The 17346-nt window shown below is 41.0% G+C and overlaps 1 protein-coding gene across 1 annotated transcript in view; it reads left to right on the forward strand.

The window, feature by feature from the left end:
• The first annotated feature begins 13523 nt into the window (after window positions 1-13523).
• The window catches only part of DNAJC1 (DnaJ heat shock protein family (Hsp40) member C1), a 108952-nt gene continuing 105129 nt past the window's right edge, over window positions 13524-17346 (forward strand). Inside the window, exon 1 of the mRNA XM_032101513.1 lies at window positions 13524-13831. Within this exon, the coding sequence (XP_031957404.1) occupies window positions 13667-13831 (165 nt within the window). The 5' untranslated portion in view covers window positions 13524-13666. The remainder of the gene's footprint in view (window positions 13832-17346) is intronic.

The following is a 17346-nucleotide window of genomic DNA, read 5'->3' on the forward strand; positions in this document are numbered from 1 at the left end:
GCAGCAGTAGGCAATGTCTCTCTGGATTACAATTTACCTGTCTATTCTGGTTGGTGATACCCTGATAAACAACAGTGGAGATTTCAGCAGGCACATGCAGCAAGTGTGCTGATGTATGATGATGATGTATAGGACAGTATGTTTTTATCAGCTTGTTTGAAATGGCCCTTGTAGTCATAGCCACGTTTTATCAACAAGAGAAGGGTTTTCCACTTGAATTTGCTGAACGCTCTTGAAACTCCACAAAGTTTCTTCCCATCAGGGTCTTGGTCCACCTTGCCATGTGAGACGGTCTTCATATCTTTGGTAGTACACTTTCCAAATCTTTCTCCATTCTTTGTTTCTCGATGAAATCAACCTCACAGTTATTTAGGTCGGGTGGGTAAAAAGAGATGGTAGCCTTTATTAACAGACAGCCGTGTACTACATCTTTTCGAGTTTACGCTTTATACTCATCCTAAATACCTTCCTAAGCAGTGTCAGCATTCTCTCTTGGATGGGAAAGTGACTTCTGTCAGCTGTTCCCAAGCATCCAGGACTGAACTGTCTGGCATACCTTTGATACTGTGTTTCTTGAACTAAGACATAAATTACCTGTCTAACTGTGTTTGGGTATAGTAACACTGACAGTATGAGTGACGTTCAACCACACCTCAAAGAAAAGGATACACATAAGCTACCTCTCCTATGTTACTTCTCTATTCCATTTCATCATGTTCTGCTTTCACTTTATGTTTTTGCTTTCTGGACTCGTGTTTTTCTTCATAATTTGCATTATCATCTAGTCGCTGATATTTCCAGTCCTAAAAAAGATACAGTGTTTCATTTTTGAAACTACTGCAAATGTTAGCTTTTCTGAATTTCATCTTGCTTAGGCTTACAGTTCACACTCCCCACAGCACAACTCCTATGAGATGAGCTTTGCTTGTTTGTACTCAATACAATTAGAATTTAATTTCAAAAGTATTTCTGTGACTTCAAATACAGTATAACTTATGTATTGTGCCCAAGTGTAAATCATATGTAGTCTTTTCATATTCAAAGGGGTAATCCAGTCTTCAGTCTTGCAGAATTTCTGCTACAATTGATTTTTTCTAGCTCTTCTTTGCCTCTCTTCAGCTGTTGTTCACAGACTTTTGCAAAATTGTTTTACTTCTTACAAATATTATGGATTTGCCCAAAGGCTGCTTTGGTCTATATTTTATTTCAATCCTTTGTGCAATCTTCTATGTGACTTCTTGCAAATCTAGTCTGATTGTATTTCGTGGACTTCCCTATAGAGCCTTCAGTTTTGTTTTGCAATTGCATCTCTTTATGGATTTACAGTTCAATACATATAAAGCATCACACATCTCCTTTTTGATTTCTTAGAGGAAACTGATTCCTCTGCAGCTTTACCTTTCTGTAACTGAAGAATAGTCTTCATTTATTTGTGCTGTGTAACAGCTGTCTTGCTCTTTCTCATCTGCACATAGGCTATTTGTCTAATCTGGTGCATCTGAGCAGCAGCAATTTTTAGGCCACTTTTTAATCCTCTCAGGAATAGAAAAAAAATGTTGTTCTGCTTTGCTCAGTTCTCTAGGCTTTTTCTGAAAAGCTAGATGCATAATGCAGTTTTTACTGGTTTCTCTAAGATATCCTTTACTCACTATCTTTTCTTCTGCTTGTGTGTCTATTCCATTGCTGGTACTGCATTGTCTTCTGAGGGGACAGTGAAACAGAGCTCCAAATCAGGACTCAGAAGTACAATAAATCATTACCGTAGCTAAAGAGAAACTAATGCTGGGGAAAGATACACGTGTTTTACTCCATCAGGTGCTCAGCACTGAGTGCAGCAAAAGCTAATTCAGACCAAAATTCTTCTTAAAGTGCCTTTTACTGTGAGTGTTGTTTAATGTTCGGAGTTGTTATGTACTTAAGACTGTCTCTGAAGTTAAATGAGGAAGGAATGAAATGGTATATTTATGCACCAAATTTAAAAGACCAAGGTTAAAAATTGGCTTGTAATGCCTTACTATTTAGAAGTTCTTACATCCAGTTAAGTTATTCAATATTGTTTTTTATGGAGATATTCCAGAAAACTGCTTTCAGTTCTGGAATGACTGATCTCTTTCTAATTGAGTGAAACTTGGCAAGCCTCAGATCTACAAGAAACACAAAGAGTGCAGGTACAATACTTTTCTATAAAAAGATTTAATTAAATACTGTATTTCTAAAATCGTAATAGCTGAGAAACCACCATTTTGTTTCACTTACTGTGAAAAGGCAAAATGTAACCAGAAAACAGTAAGACCCAATTTGTTTATTCCTCAGCTACAAAATCTTCTTTCCAAAATAAATCTTTATGCTGCTTCTTTCTCCTTCTAACAAATGTTTTGGTGTCTTACTGGCAAAAATGAAAACAGAAAGAAAGACAATAGTTTGTGAAGAGCTTTTTTCACTTGGGAAATACTACTTTATAGTAACTGTAGTATAATCTGTCATAACTCCAAATATAACAGACCAGTTATACTTAGTTATATTTAGTTATGTAACAAAAAGAGAGCAACAATGGTAAGTGCCTCCCTGGGTGTTTCATGGTAGTTACAGCTCTCTGGCTGAGAGAGCTAATGGCTAAAGGCAATTTAAATATTTAAACTGACCAGTCTGATTCCTTTCCTTTTAGGTTAAGATCACTCTATTAACAGGCATGTAGATTGATGGCATATCCAAGATTTTCAGGAGTGGGGTGCAGTTTCAGGAGACAGCCTTCAAAAATATGGGTAAAAGAGTCAAAGAATCAATGACACAATAACTGAGGCATATTTAAATGATAGCTAGGAGAGTATCATAGCCACCATTTTACAGCTTACTTTGACTGCCATTGTTATTTTGTATAGTCCTTAATATGGAGGAGATGGTGTGTCTGTACATGGTGTTGTCCTGTACATACTATTGCTAAATATTCACTGAATACTGTTTTCCATAAGGCAAATATGTTTTTTAATGTAAATTAACAGGTTATTTTCTTCAATAGTGAACCATGGAGCTACAACAGCAGTAGCTTTCTGATTGCAACAGTATTTAACATTTTCTTTAAAGACACAGAAATTCCAGCTCAGGAGGGACCCATTGCTGCACTTGTGCCTCTTTCCAGATCACTTTTGTTTTCAATATTCCTGTACTTTAAAATTACTGCAGAGATGATGGGATTTTGGCACAACAGGAAGTACTGTAGTTATGGAGGCACTTCATTTTGGTGAATTTTAGTCCTGTGCCCCGTGGGAACAGGAAAACCAGTGTGGAGAGTGGGGGCAGAGTTTGCTACTGGGCCTGAACACGGCACACGGCTGTGGCAAGTTCACTTGCTTGTAATTGCAGAAAAGCCTAGGTTACATTTTTTAGTACTCCTGGGAAACCAGAAAACAATCAGATACATACCCAAGGGGTAAGTAAAAATTATTCAAAATCAAAACAGAGATAAAAATCCCCACAGTTAATCTTTTTAAACAGAAAACCTAATTATTTTTTACCTTTTGTGTTTCAATGTACTGCATTCTTCAATGTCAAGTTTCAGAAAAACACAAGGACAGATTTCTTCCTTTTCCTGCTGGGAGCTACAGCATCCAGACGGCTCTTCATCGCCTCTGTCAGCTCTTCAGAGGGCAGATGGTCACAGATGCATCTCCTGCTCCACTGACATGTTCTGGCTTGTTTTCCAAGTTCAGAGTACTTGATCCATTCTCAGCTGGATCTGCTGACAGAATAGGCTGAGTTTGCCCCAAAGTCCTTTAAAGGAAAAGGTAACTTGTTAAAGGAAAGTTGGGTGGGAATGTATGAATTTTGGCTAGAACTTGTCCATTACGACTAGCCTTTGGAAAGTTACCTAATACTTGTTTCCAAGTTGCATGGTCTAAACCAGTTTTTTTCTCCTGCAAAAGTCAGCAGGAGTGGGTGTTGGCACATAACAGGAGGGAGCAAGAGGGGCCCCAGCTCTGGGTGTCGCTCTGCAGGTGTATGTGCCAACAGAGGACAGATATGCTCAGGTCCTTTCTCCATAGCTGAGGCTGAAGCTGGCATGGATGCTGGAGCAGAGGCTGGGGCAGCAGCTGGGGAACTCAGAGAGTCTGGGGTGGATGGGAGTGGGATGGAGAGGAGGCTGTACAAAGCAGTGGGAAGGGGCTGCATGGCTGCAGGGAGCTGCTGGTGGTCGCTAAGGTTGAAGGACAGGCAGAATGGCAATTCCTGTGCTCTCAGGAGCTCCCTGCAGACAAACCACACACTCCAGGGAAGGGCAAGTGCCATGCCTTTCCTTAGCCAGGACTGACAGACATCCCTTGGAACACAGAGCATCCAGCAGAAAAGTTCTGCATCTTCTATGATGGTCATGGACAATCAGCCCCAGCCCAGCAGCTCAGTTTACTCTTCACCTGCCATGTGTTTGATTCGCTGTGCCTGCGCCAGAGTGTGCACATGCACTGCCGTCAGCTGGGACCCTCCTGGCTTTACACCGACCATCTCCAGCCCTGGGTTTGAGAGGACTGCAGTCACCGATGGCTGGTGGCACATAAATGATCTGTCACTGACATGAGAGTGGTGGGAGGGCAGCCTGCAACCAGCAGGAGGTACTGAGGGGAGAATACCCTCTGCCCTTTCCTCTAACGTGCTGCAAGAATAAATCACCTACTCAGTTTAAACGGTGCTTAAGTGATGTAATGGAGCCCTTGGCTGGCCTGTAGACAGAGGTAACAGCACTTTGATCTAGCACTGATTAAAATTCTGCTAGCCGGGTGTTTGTTTACTGTTTTAAAAAAATATTTAGCAACAAAAGCAAAGATGAAAAATATAATTTGGCTATAAAAGCAAATCTGGGATAAATGGAATAAGGACAAGTGGGCTGTTCTTTGACATTAATATTTGTATTCAAGGATATCCTAAAGGCACACAAGGGACATAAAATTCCTTTATATCTGCAGGATGTAAGAGAGTTTTGAAGCTTGCATTATGGGTCAAAAAAGAAGAGAGTATTTGTTTGGCCTCTGCAACACAAGGGAAACAAATTCTTGGATCTGTAATTTGACTAACCACTTCCATTAGCACAGCTATTAAGGATGGGTTTTTTCCCAGTTTTCATAGACAGTTTTGATGTTGGGAGGGTTGCCATACTATTGACAAGCTACTAAATAGGGTTTTTTTTTGTCTTGTAACTTTTTGATACTTTGTGTTGAAGGTATGACTCATTAGTACTACTTACATAAAAGCAGATCCAGATAATCCCAATGTGTATGTTCCTACTCTGTGCTCTGCAAGCCACATCCTCAGCCTGCCAGTGACCAAGAATATGTACCAGGAGCATCCACTAAGTGATTTCTTCCTGTATGTGCCACATGGAGAAGTCAATATTTATACCTCTCACTTGATAGAATTCATTAAATATATTTTGTTAAATAACACTCTATATTACATATCCCTTGTCTAATATTTGCACACAGAAGAAGTATTTGTTATGTGAGTTGAATGCCTAGTTAAGAACTAAATGAGTACAACATATTTAATATTTATTTGGTAGCACAATACAGTAGATACAGGGGAGATGAGAGAGAATACAAATAGAGGAGGAAGAAAAAGTGATTAAAGGGCACAGACAGAACATGAAATATTTCTATGTGACTGCAGTGATTCTGAAAAAAAGTAAGCAGCAAGAGAAGTTATGTAGGTTTTAGAATTGAAAAGCCAAAAGTTTTAAAAAAAATGTTTAAGGAGATTGTAAATGACTATTAACAGCATTCATGCTTTGTCTAAAAATGCATTACTTCAAGCGAACTGCAGAAATGAGCCACTTCTCATAATATCTGGACCATTTGGGTTCTCCGTGCTTAGGGCACCTTTTATCTTCAATGACAGGTTCTTAGTATGAGAAATCTTTATTTTTAGTTTTCTATTGTTTTAGTCTATGATGTAGTGAGTAAAACCCATACCACAACAAAACCTAGTCACAACAACAACAAAATCCCCATGCTGTTGAGAGCTGTTAAAGCTCTGTTAAAGACTATTTACTAGAGAGATTGTATTGACTAATGGGATTTTGTGAGAAATTACATTGCAGAATTTTGGCAAAGAAAGTGCTTTAGACAGTAATTTGTTTTTCTGATAATAATGTTTTGCAATAAAAGTAGCATGTCCTGCTTTATTTTCTGAAATATATTCCTTGAGAGCAAATGGAAGTCACAACTGTGCAGGCAGAGGAAGGATTTTGGCCATTTATGTGATTTGAAGAGATCTCAAATATAATCCACCAGCAGCAAAATGCTGTGACATGTTTAACACTGAACTTTTAATTTAATAAAAGCAAGTAAATCAAGAAGTAAATATATCTCTACTTGACATGATAGAAATGTAAGAAAAGCTATATCAGACATTATAATGCTTATTTTAGCAGATATGTGTTTGCATTTGTAGATGTGGGTAAGATTTCAAAGGTGCCTATTGGTAAATATAACCTTGGAATAATCAAACCTCATTTCTCTATATTGGTTTCTACCTATGTAATTTTTCTGCTGTGTAGTTGTGATTATCCAGTCCAGACTGGTCTTCCTAGGAATTTCTTTTTCATATCTGTATAGACAGGAAATTTGTGGATGAGAATTCAATGGTTTTTTTTTTTTCCAGTCACAGTTAAGTGCACTGTTAAATTTAAAATGGAATTTGTAGAATTTTTATAGGCTTTTCTTAGAAAGACACTTCCACACATACATCATATTAATGGTCTTCCTATATTTCTATATTTAATTAGTTCTGCCTGGTTTTGCACTGTATAATCAGAGTATGACTACTTTGTTAATGCAATCCTGAAATGTGAAAACTATTTAACTTGAAATTTAACTGTATTTTATAAAGAAAATATTTTGAACATCCTGAGCAAATTTCAAAGTATTATCCTCAATTTTGAACAGGACAGCAATTTACCACCTAAAAAAAATCTGTGATATGGAAACAGCAGTGTTGAGTAAATAGTGTATTCTGTGTTCATCCATCATAGCTTTCAGTTTCCTCTCTGAATGGACTCAATCATTTTATTGAAAATATATCCCACAAACAAAATGCTGTTCATGATTAATTCCTACATATGTTTGCTGTAACAGGCTCTTCTGTTATACTGTTGGCATGTTGTGCTGCTGGTTGCACAGTCTCTCTATGAATGGTCATACTTATATACACTAGTTTATATTATGGTGATGTATTTTTGGTTTTGGATTTGTCTGATTCTTTTTCTTTTCTCCAATATTTTATGGTGCTAATTCCTTTCTCAGGAGGGTGCCTTAGCAAATGTCACTAACGTACATACCTACCACATTAACAAATGGGAAATGAGTATTATGTCCTGACAAATGGAATTGTATGATCTTCATAGAAAATTCCCGGGTGATATTTAAAGGTTCTTTCCGTTTGCAAAATAAAATTCTATTTTTAGTTATTCCTAACATCAGCTCCTCTCTGGCAAAGCAACAAACAGAAGGAGGAACCAAGCAGAAACAAAACAGCACAGACAGCATTGAGCAAGGAATCAAAATCAGCTGAAAACGAATGATTCTATGATTTGGTGATAAGTGTTATGATACTGGTTACAATACTGAGTTACTATTGTTATCCGGTTTAATGCCTAGATGGTTCTCATTTTTTTCTGCACAAGACACAGACACAGCATGTTCCTGACAGAGGCACAGAACAACCACGTGCACAGAGGACCAAAGCAGAGTTCATGTCACAGCCATCTTGTACCACCTCTTCTGGTCCTCCAGTTTGCTCTCTCTCCCAACAATTGTGTTAACTTTAGAGCAGTCAAAGTTGGCAAAAAAGGTAAAGATGTCTCTCTGATGTATTTTTAGGTCTACACACCTTTTGTTTTTAATCACATCTGCAATTACTGTGAAGTAGAAAAGGACCTTGGAAGGGTCATGCATCTATGCAACTGATATAAAATGTTCCCTCCGGAGAAATAGTTCTTTGCCCCCTGGTGGTGAATTAATTTTGAAAAATATAACAAAACACTTTTAGGAAAATTTACTTGAAATGAAAAAGAAATGCTAATTGCTTCATTGAATACAAGTAATAATAAACTGCTAAGCAACACTTAATGTGTCAAACATAATTAGGAAAAATCCTATTATGAGCAAGCTCCATCAATCTTCGATAGTCACTGCAGAATAGATTAAAAATAGTTTGAAAACTGCATGAAACCTTCAATATTTCAAAATCATATTTCTTACTTTGGTTTTTTGGGAGGTTAACAGAAATGTCTTGAGAATGTAGTGTAGTCTTGAGAATCCCTGATTTCCAGCATTCTTACTGGAAATGAACTATGGAAATTATCATCTGAACAGCATCTTTAGATCTGCCCTTCCCTGTATGTTGTCCATACATTGAGAGCTCTCATTCTGGGCCACTAGAATAACATTCCCTGGATGGAAATTTTTAAATAGCTGTACATATTTCTAAAAGTTTTCGAGAGGTTTTCAGCTTGCATATGCTGAGCATCTCCATATGTGAGAAGAAGAACAAAATTGACACTGGAAGTCACCCACTTGAAATTTTAGCCACAGATCATTTTGAAAGGTGTCAAGAATACATTGCTTAAAAATACGGCATTAGGTTTCTAATCTAATTTGTTTTGTCTTTTAATTATTGTGCCTCCAAAACTTCTTCCTGAGAGTGCTTCCCCATGTTGATGTTCTTCTTCAGAAAAATAAATATTAAAATTTAATGACAAACTATTGTCATATCATGCAGCAAAACATTACACATTTATGCTGGAAAAAGGCCATTTATAATGATCAGGGCTTTCAGATGTTGCCTTTATACTATCAGGATATGGCTGATATTCTGAAGACGATCTCCCTTTTCCTATTGCACGCTCTGAGCATATTACCATATCTTGTATGATGGTAATGTGGCTTCAGGTAGTTTTTGAGTTTGGAAAACAGCATCAAAGGTATGGCATGCTCAGCAGGCACTACTGGGTTTTGGCACTAATGATGTTACATGAAGAAAAAGGAAAAAAAAGAGCAATGTAGCTAAAAGAGACGACTGAGCTGCCCAGACCAGGCACAAATGAGCTATTTCCTAAATAATATTCTTTCATGTCTGATGGACTGCAGTAGCTTTCTGGTTTTAGCTCTGTTGCTTTTTCTTCTCTTTCCATTCCCACATTTCTTTCTCATTACTTTGACTTATGTCTGGCCTAAGGTAACAGCTGGTGTACACAAATGGCATATTCCTTACAAATCTTCCAGTGGGCAGGGTTGCTATAAAGTGGTCCTGTCCGCCCTTCTTTTCCCACTGCAACACTGGATGTCACCTTCTCTCGGTCTCCACTCCACTCGCCCGTTCGCGTGGCTAAACGCTAAACTGCATTTGCAAAATGATCTGACTTCAGAAAAAAATCCCTTAAAAAGGCAATACCCGGGCCACTAGCCCATCGGGATGGAGCACTGCAGCACTCCTCGGAGCAGGGCTCCTGCTGCCTCGCCGCTTCGGCAGGAGACCCTTCTCTTCCGGTGCGAGTCCTGCAGCGTTCCTGCCAGCTGTGAGACAATTCCTGCCTCCGCTCTGCTCGGCCCCGCTGCTCGGGCAACAGCTGCCTCCAGCTCTCCGCCTCTAGTCATACAGCGGAGCTTTTTCCGGTGGGAAAGCCAGTTTAAGTCGGGCTGTTTCCTGCCTGCTCTGCCGTCTTGTTCTTGCTTCCTCATCGGGGCTCCTTGTCGCCGGGATTGTGCGAGTGCAGCTGTTTGCTTGTTGAGTTGTAGATTGGATCACTAAAACGTCTGAGTTTTTCTGTGCGTGTGTGCGTATGTGTGCGCGAGTAGCTGGTTTGGTTTTGGTTTTAGGTTTTGTTTTGTTTTGTTTTGTTTTTGAAGCTGGATCATCTTAGTCATTTGATTTATAATGTGGCCCACAAAGAGTTGAATTAGCACAGCTGAGGAGGCAGCAAACAGTGGCGCAGAGGTGGGAACAAGCGCCTGGGCTGGAGGGAGGGCGCAGGAAACTCTTAAACCAGCTTTGTTGGCAGTGAGAAGTACACTGTGACTGTACAAAACCATGCCAAGCACCTACACTAACCAGCCAGAAGAGAGAACTGCAATAGACTGCAGAGCAGTCGGGCTCTTCAATTGCTGGAGATAAGGCTTTATCTTTAGGAAGAAAAGGGGTGGTTCCTTAATAAGCTCTTTCCCCTAGACGTCTGCTATTCGAGGCACCGAAATCGCAGGCTGTTTAGCTATTCAAAATATGATCGTGTGAATCCTACTGGGCTTATGAAGCATGTTGGTCTTTCAGTGCTGTTAAAAACGCTAATAATAACTGGTTCATGCCTCGGGTCGTGGGTGCTACTGTCAATTAGTGTCAGAACAGAGATTTATTTAAACAAATTATTTCTGTATATAGTTCTTTCCCTTACACTTTGTAAAGTAGAGCTTCATGACCAAGTGGACCTGTTTCAGTGATGCCTGTCTGCGTATGCAGGCAAACTTGGGCACAGACAAATGCCATCCTTGCCTTCAGAGCTCTCTATATTCTTAAGTTAAAGGAGCTGCCCAGCTGCCGAGACTACATACAGGATTAAAATCCGTTCTCTGATCCTCTAGCAATTTAAATGTCACGGCTGAGTCACAGGAAAAAATACTAATACCTCCCAGCAGGAGTAATTTTAGACAATAATGAAAAAGCCATGTGTAATCCTCTACCTTCCCCTCTACCTTTGTGTCAGAGTTTGCAGTAGTGAGATTTAAGTTGTCATCACCAGTCTCCCAACTCACCAGCCCGTGATGTCTCACGTATAGTTGCAGGCTCATAGCAAGGCCAAGCATTGCTGAATTTGATTATATTTGTTTTATATTTTAAGTATTTCTCTGAAACCAAGAGAGAGAACTGACTTGTAATTTAACTGATTTATTTTATATTGGGGAAGCCTAACGTGACTTGGATTAATTGAAGTGCTGGAGAAGGGGGAAGTACTCTTCATGACTCAACCTCATGACTTTAAAGAAGAAAGCAGAAGAATGAGGAGCCATCATTATTGTAGAGGTGCTTATAGCATTTTAATAGCATTTTCAGCATTTTCTTCCCAAAATGTCAGTATTTATGCTTGGAGTACAGAACAATTTTAATGGAAACATTTAAACTAATCTCATAGTCTAGAATTTTTTAAAAATCCCTTTTGGAAATGTTCCATGCAGTATTAGGCCTTCTGTTCCAGTGGTTTAAGGAGCAGAGTAAAAATGGTTTCGAATTTCTCACATTGTTAAAACCAATTGGAATAATTTAACTATGTAGACTTAAATGTAAGAGATCTCTTAAATATGTATTTTAGATAATCACAATCCCATTAACATTAGTGCATTTTTTTCTCCTATTATTCTTTCCAAATTCACATTCCTCTTGACTAAAGGAAGCCATAATTTATCTGAAGAATTCTGAGGCATTTCTTTCAAAATAGCTGTGTTCTCAGAAGGATTGGTGCCACAAGCCACCTGCAATTTGTGATCAGTGTTAGGACAGGTTTCCCTGGTCTCAGTAGACTGGAGTAAATGACCTGTTTTTATCAGGTTTTTTTGAAGCCTTTTTTAACAGATTCAGCAAGAGCAGCCAGAGGTGGGTTTTGAAAGGAGTAATTTTTCATAACAGATTCCAAATGGTGAAAAATAAGATCAAAATAACAAATGCTTCTCTTCAAGGTTGATAATTACACTAGATCAGCTTGACTAAGGAGGCTTAGAAGCTGATGAGGCAAGAGGAAGTAGATACAGAAAATGCAGAATGAGTCAGAAGGAGAGGAGAATTTGGAAGTATTTATTAAGGGGAATGAAAGATCACTAATCTCACATTTTAAAAAATCTTCCACCTGGTTTAAAAATAATGCTACCCTATTGAGCTCTTTATTTGAGCCTGGTTTCTGAGTATACTTTGCATCTTTAAACTTTGTTCTACAACCTTATGAGTAGGTAACATTTTGAATCCAAAGCTGGTATTTTTGTGCAAAAAAGCTTGAGACTTGAAAGGAAGGACAATGTAAATATACCAGGCAATAAATTTATACTATGGGTACTGGCACGCAAAACAGAACAGATCAACAAAGTAAGGATGCGGGAAGAAACTGATCCATACCAGGTTCAGTTACTCCAGCCAAACAAAGCAGCTGATACATTAACTAGCCCATGACTTTCTCTTTACTTTGTCATTCTCTAGAAAAGGATTTTTTTTTTTTGGCTTTGTGATCAAGTGGGAGAAAGCTTTTTTAAGATGATCAGAATGAACAGTTAAGTGTACCTTTTTGTGAAGGGTAAATTAAAAGGGTCTACATAAGACACTGTTGGCTAAATTATAATTGCCTGGCAAATGGGTTTAGGAGTCTTTTCAGAAAGCAGAGCCGGAGGCAGAATTGTGATCCTAAAAGCCCAGTGGGCATGCATATGGGATATGGAAACATGAGTTTAAATATCAATCTAATTAATATTTAAATAGTTTATACAAAAGGGAACAGTTTCAATAGTAGAGAATACCTAAGACTACTCTATACTTTATGAGTTGGAAAATTGATAATGGTTATGTTGGTTCAAGCCCTTACTCTGAATTAAGCAGAGTGTATTTTAAAGCCACATCTTGCTATTCCCGTGGAGTATCCAAGGAAGCGCACTACTGTACAGTGATTCTGTAAATGGTGCCTAGCTCCTCTTAGGTGAATTCAGGTGCAGATAAGATTGGCATTTGGGATTTTTTTTTCTTAAATTGCAAACCCTATTATTAAAAATTTAGTTCATGGATATATTTTGGATGAGTGAATCTGTCTTTTCTCAAAAAGATTCTCATAGTGAGTTATTAACCAGGCCTAGTTTCGAGAGACACGAAACAGATGGGGTGTGCAGAGGAGTCTGCCCGTGCCAGAGAAAAGTGATTTAATACTGATAATTTGTATTGTTCAGCCATTAAGTTTCCATCTAATTTCTCATCTAGCGTCCCACGTGAAACATTTCACATTTATTTAAGCAAGGAAAGAACGAAAGGTCCGGGGAAAACACCTTAAAAATCGGGTTGATACTGACAACAGGGAGGAATGATTTTAGGGGAAAACGGGTTACAGGAATCAAACCCACCCTTAAGGTTAATAAAGACAGAAAATCGAAAGACGATTTAGCGGGCGGCGGCCCCGAGGGCACCGCTGGCCCCGCAGCGACCGGGACTCCACAGCCCCCGGGGAAGCCGCGAGGGAGCGGGAGCCCTGTGACCCTGTGTCCCTGTGTGTCCCAGCGCCACGGCGGCGGCGCTCCCGGCGTTCCCGTCGGGAAGGGCGCGGGACGGGGGGAAGGGCGGGGCGGGGCGTCCGCGCGCACAGAGCTCGCGCCAAGAGCCGCTCGCGCCCTTCCCCCCCCGGCCTCTGCACTGCGCGAGCGCCGGCGGTTGCCGGGGCGTGTGACGTCACGACCCGCGGAGGCGGCCATTGGCCGGGCGGGGAGCGCCCCCCCTCACCCCTCCCCCGCCGTGGGACCGCTGCTGCCGGGGCCGGGCCGGGCCTCGCGCGTCTCTCAGTGTGGAGCGGCCGCCGCGGCGAGCGCGGCCTCCGCGGAGCCTCCCCGGCGCCTCCCCGGCGCGTTCCTTCTCCGCCACCGCTCCGGTGCCGCCAGCGCAGGCGGGGGTCATGGCCCGCCCGCGGCCCGCGCCGCGCCCTCGGCTGCTGCCGCTCCTGGCGCTGCTGGCGCTGCTTGCGCCCCGCACCCGCGCCTGGGACAGCGGAGACCTGGAGCTCTTCGACCTGGTGGAGGAGGTGCCGCGGAACTTCTACGACTTCCTGGGGGTGCAGCAGGTGAGCGAGGGACCGAGCCTGCCCTCCACCGTCCCCTGCCCCGGCCCGTTCCCGCGGGCCCCGCCGGTCACCGCCGCCCCTGACCCCCAGCACACCTGCCCGGCTCCCCCCGCCGGCCCCTCGCCCGCTCGCCTGGCGCTGTCACCCTCCTCCTGCCCTGGCCCCCCCGGGCCCCGGTTCCCGAGGCTCGGGGCAGCGCGTCTGTCCCTTTCCAGCCTCTCGCCTCCCGCCGCGAGGCCTCTGCTCTGCTCCGGGTACTGCTCTGTTGCTTCTCCTTCCTGCCTCACCATAAATCCTTCTCCCACTGTACCTTTGTGTGTTCCTACTGCCTGTTGCTCTTCTGAATATATCTCATTTTCTCCAAATGCATCTACAGCCAGACAAAAGTAGCTTATGGGATTTTCACACTTCCTATTCGTATCGTCGGTATGGCAGTTTCTCACCTTTCCCTCATTCTGCATAGCTGCTGGTTCCTTATCTTCTTAAGGCTGTGCATCGCCATGTGTTGCCGCTCCTATTTTTTCTCACTCATGCCACGTGGTAGACTGTGACCCTTTGCTATGTAAATGGCTCGTAGATTGTTATATTTGTTTGCTTTCCATGCGTCTTGGTTACTGTGCGTGGTTTTCACCTATCCTTGATAAGTAACACCTAAGATTATCTTAAAGAGTTTATTATGCACCTTCAGTTAGTTTTTCATGCCAGCGTAGTCAAGACGGGAACTCCTGTTAGGAACACTTTTATCCCGTGGTTCTTGTGTACATCTTAGAGGTGTCTGCTGGTTTTGCTGCCACTTGGCATCTTCAACTTGTATCACTTGTCCAGGCTCCTGTGTGATGCCCTTCCTTATCTCTAGATGCTCTGCTCTATGTGTGACCTTGCTCAATGTCTCTTCATGCATCTTAACAGTCTTTCTGACTTTCTTCCAGTCGGTGTTCTTCTTCTCAATAATGAAATACACAATTCCTTACAATCTGTTACTTCACCCAGAGCCCCCAAAAGACATTTTGCTCTTTTTCTGTCCCCTAGTACATTCCGTATCCCTAGTACCTTGTCTCCAGTGGTATATTTTGGTGAGTGATCCTATTTAAATGGCTTCCCTGCCAACCTTGAAGTATATTCTGATGTAGTTCTTGTCGATTTTGAGAATAATGACTGTATTTTCAGGTGTATTTCATTAAGGCCGTGTCTAAAAAGAGAGGGAAGATGTCTGCAATATCTGAGGGTCCAGTTTTGGAAACTGCTGGCTGTGATTGTTCTGACTCTGTTTCACCTCTTTCTTTCCTTCAGTCCTTCTTAAGCATCAAGTGTTAAATGTTATGGAATACCATCATCTACACAACACAGCAAGCACTGCTATTCATGTTTCATTTTCAAGACCCTAAAAATCTAGGTGTTAATTTTCAAAGACAATTTTAGTGTTAGATTATTTAGGAAGGTAAAACTTTGTTTCTGTTAGTGATGTTCAGGTCTGGTATGCAACTCTTGGTTAACATCTTCCACAATCCTTTTTTTCTAGGGCCGAATCTGTACCTTGCCCTATATGTTTAGCAAAATGTTAATTTTAGCAAGCAAATATTCTGCTAGTTCACATTTCTACTCCTAATCATAGCAAAAACTTTCATCCTTGCAGTGTGGGAGCAGGGAAAAAGTTGGTGGAAGGGCAACACAAATGCAACCAAGTTTTTTTTTGTTTAAAGTGTACTTTTGTTTAAAGCGGTTACTCATCATGTCATTATAGCCAAGATTGGAAGAGTCCACAGTGTTAGATACTTTACGCATGCAGCAGAATAGACCTGTGAGTGCACTAATAGAGTATGCAGTGTTGGAAATTGAGCTTCAGTAGGAATTTGTAAGATTGGAAAATGCTGTATGGATTTACAGGGTCTTTCACTAGGGTTTCCTTCCCTGTGTTCAGATGATTTTCTTGTCAACAAGAGTTGACAGTGTGTGTGACAATAGCTTTTTATGGCCACACCTTTGAACTGTTTAGTTATCTTTCATTCATCAAAGCTTGCCTTTCCCCCCACCCATTCCTATTTAATTGCCTTGTATCACGTCCTGATAATCCCTTCTTCCTTCATGTACTTCAGGGAGAGGGAGTACTTCTCCATTATGCAGGTTGTAACTTCTACATCTGAGACACGGAAGCTCAACTGTGTTTGTTAACAGTAGTGTATCAGGGCTGCCAGATTTCTTCTAAACATGTCATCTTGTGTTTTGAAAAAATGTAGGGAATGACTCCAATGCTTCCTTAAGGCATTAAAGCAGCTTAGGTTTTGATGGGAGAATTGTGGCACTGATGGTTGAACTCATACACCATGTCAGAAACTGATGTTGACCTCAACTGACAAGGTGCAGAAGGCATTGTGGGAAGTGCTGTAGCTCTCAAACATGCTTTGGTGAAGCCTCTGGCATGTGGATTTTTTCATTCAAGTTGGGTAGAAATGATTGGGTTTTTGTTTTGTTGCTTCTCTATGCTTGCAGGAGTATGGATTTTATGTTTTGTCATTTTGAGGGCCTTGTGGAAGCCTCCTGGCATTGTCACATAACTCATCCAGCTCTGGTAAGGTGATAGGTTTGAGCTGCTGTGGTGTTTTCTAATATCAATGGCAGAGATTGAGGATGATCTAAGGGAAGTGATTTTTGTTGTGGTTTTGAATGTGGAATGACAGAGTAAGATTGTGACTGTCTTGGCTGTTAAATAACTGACCTTTTTTCCTGACTTCAAAGGGGGATTGGCTGAGCAATCTACAAATGCTCATGGAATGGTTGAGGTTGGAAGGTCCCTTCTTGTCCAACCCCCAAGTGTAAGGGTTGAGCGCCTAGATTAAGAAGTATCTGACTTTTATACAAGGACACAATCTATCTAATTGGTTTTTTTATCAGATCTAATAGTAGCATCACATAAGAGGAAGTCTTGCATTGTTATGTTGTTACTGTTGCTGTTCTGACCAATGTGGGAATTGCTGTACTTTCCCTTTCTTTGGGGGTTCTTAAACTGATGATGTGATGAACTTAAATGGCTCATTTAAAGCATAGCTGTTCTCAAGAAGTTTGACCTAGCAGAATAGGGGCATAACCTTTAGCTTGAGAAGAGGTTGCATTTCCCTGTCCCTCAAGTGGTTACTGAAGAAAATAGAATCATAAACTCTTGACAGATCTGATATAATAATCATTTCACTAATCACTTCAATATAGCCAGTTTCAAAGTGACGAGGGAATCAGGACCAAATAGTATTCATCTAAAAGCTCAAATGAAGCAGCAGAATTAAACCAGAAGCTATGGAGACTCAGTAATATGACCTGTTATCTGAGAATGAGAACAGGGAAATGTGATGTTAACTTTCTGGAAAAATTCCAGGAAGATCTGAGGACCTACAAGCTTGTATGATGGACAAATGAATGGGTCAAGTTAATGTTACCATCTCTTACAGTTTTTAATAGTTGATACCTGCCTGAATTTGATACACTTTTAAAGAATCAACCAGGCATCAGTTGAACCTGTGGATCTC

This window comes from Corvus moneduloides, chromosome 1, assembly GCF_009650955.1.
Source record: "Corvus moneduloides isolate bCorMon1 chromosome 1, bCorMon1.pri, whole genome shotgun sequence".
NCBI classification, from domain to species: Eukaryota; Metazoa; Chordata; class Aves; order Passeriformes; family Corvidae; genus Corvus; species Corvus moneduloides.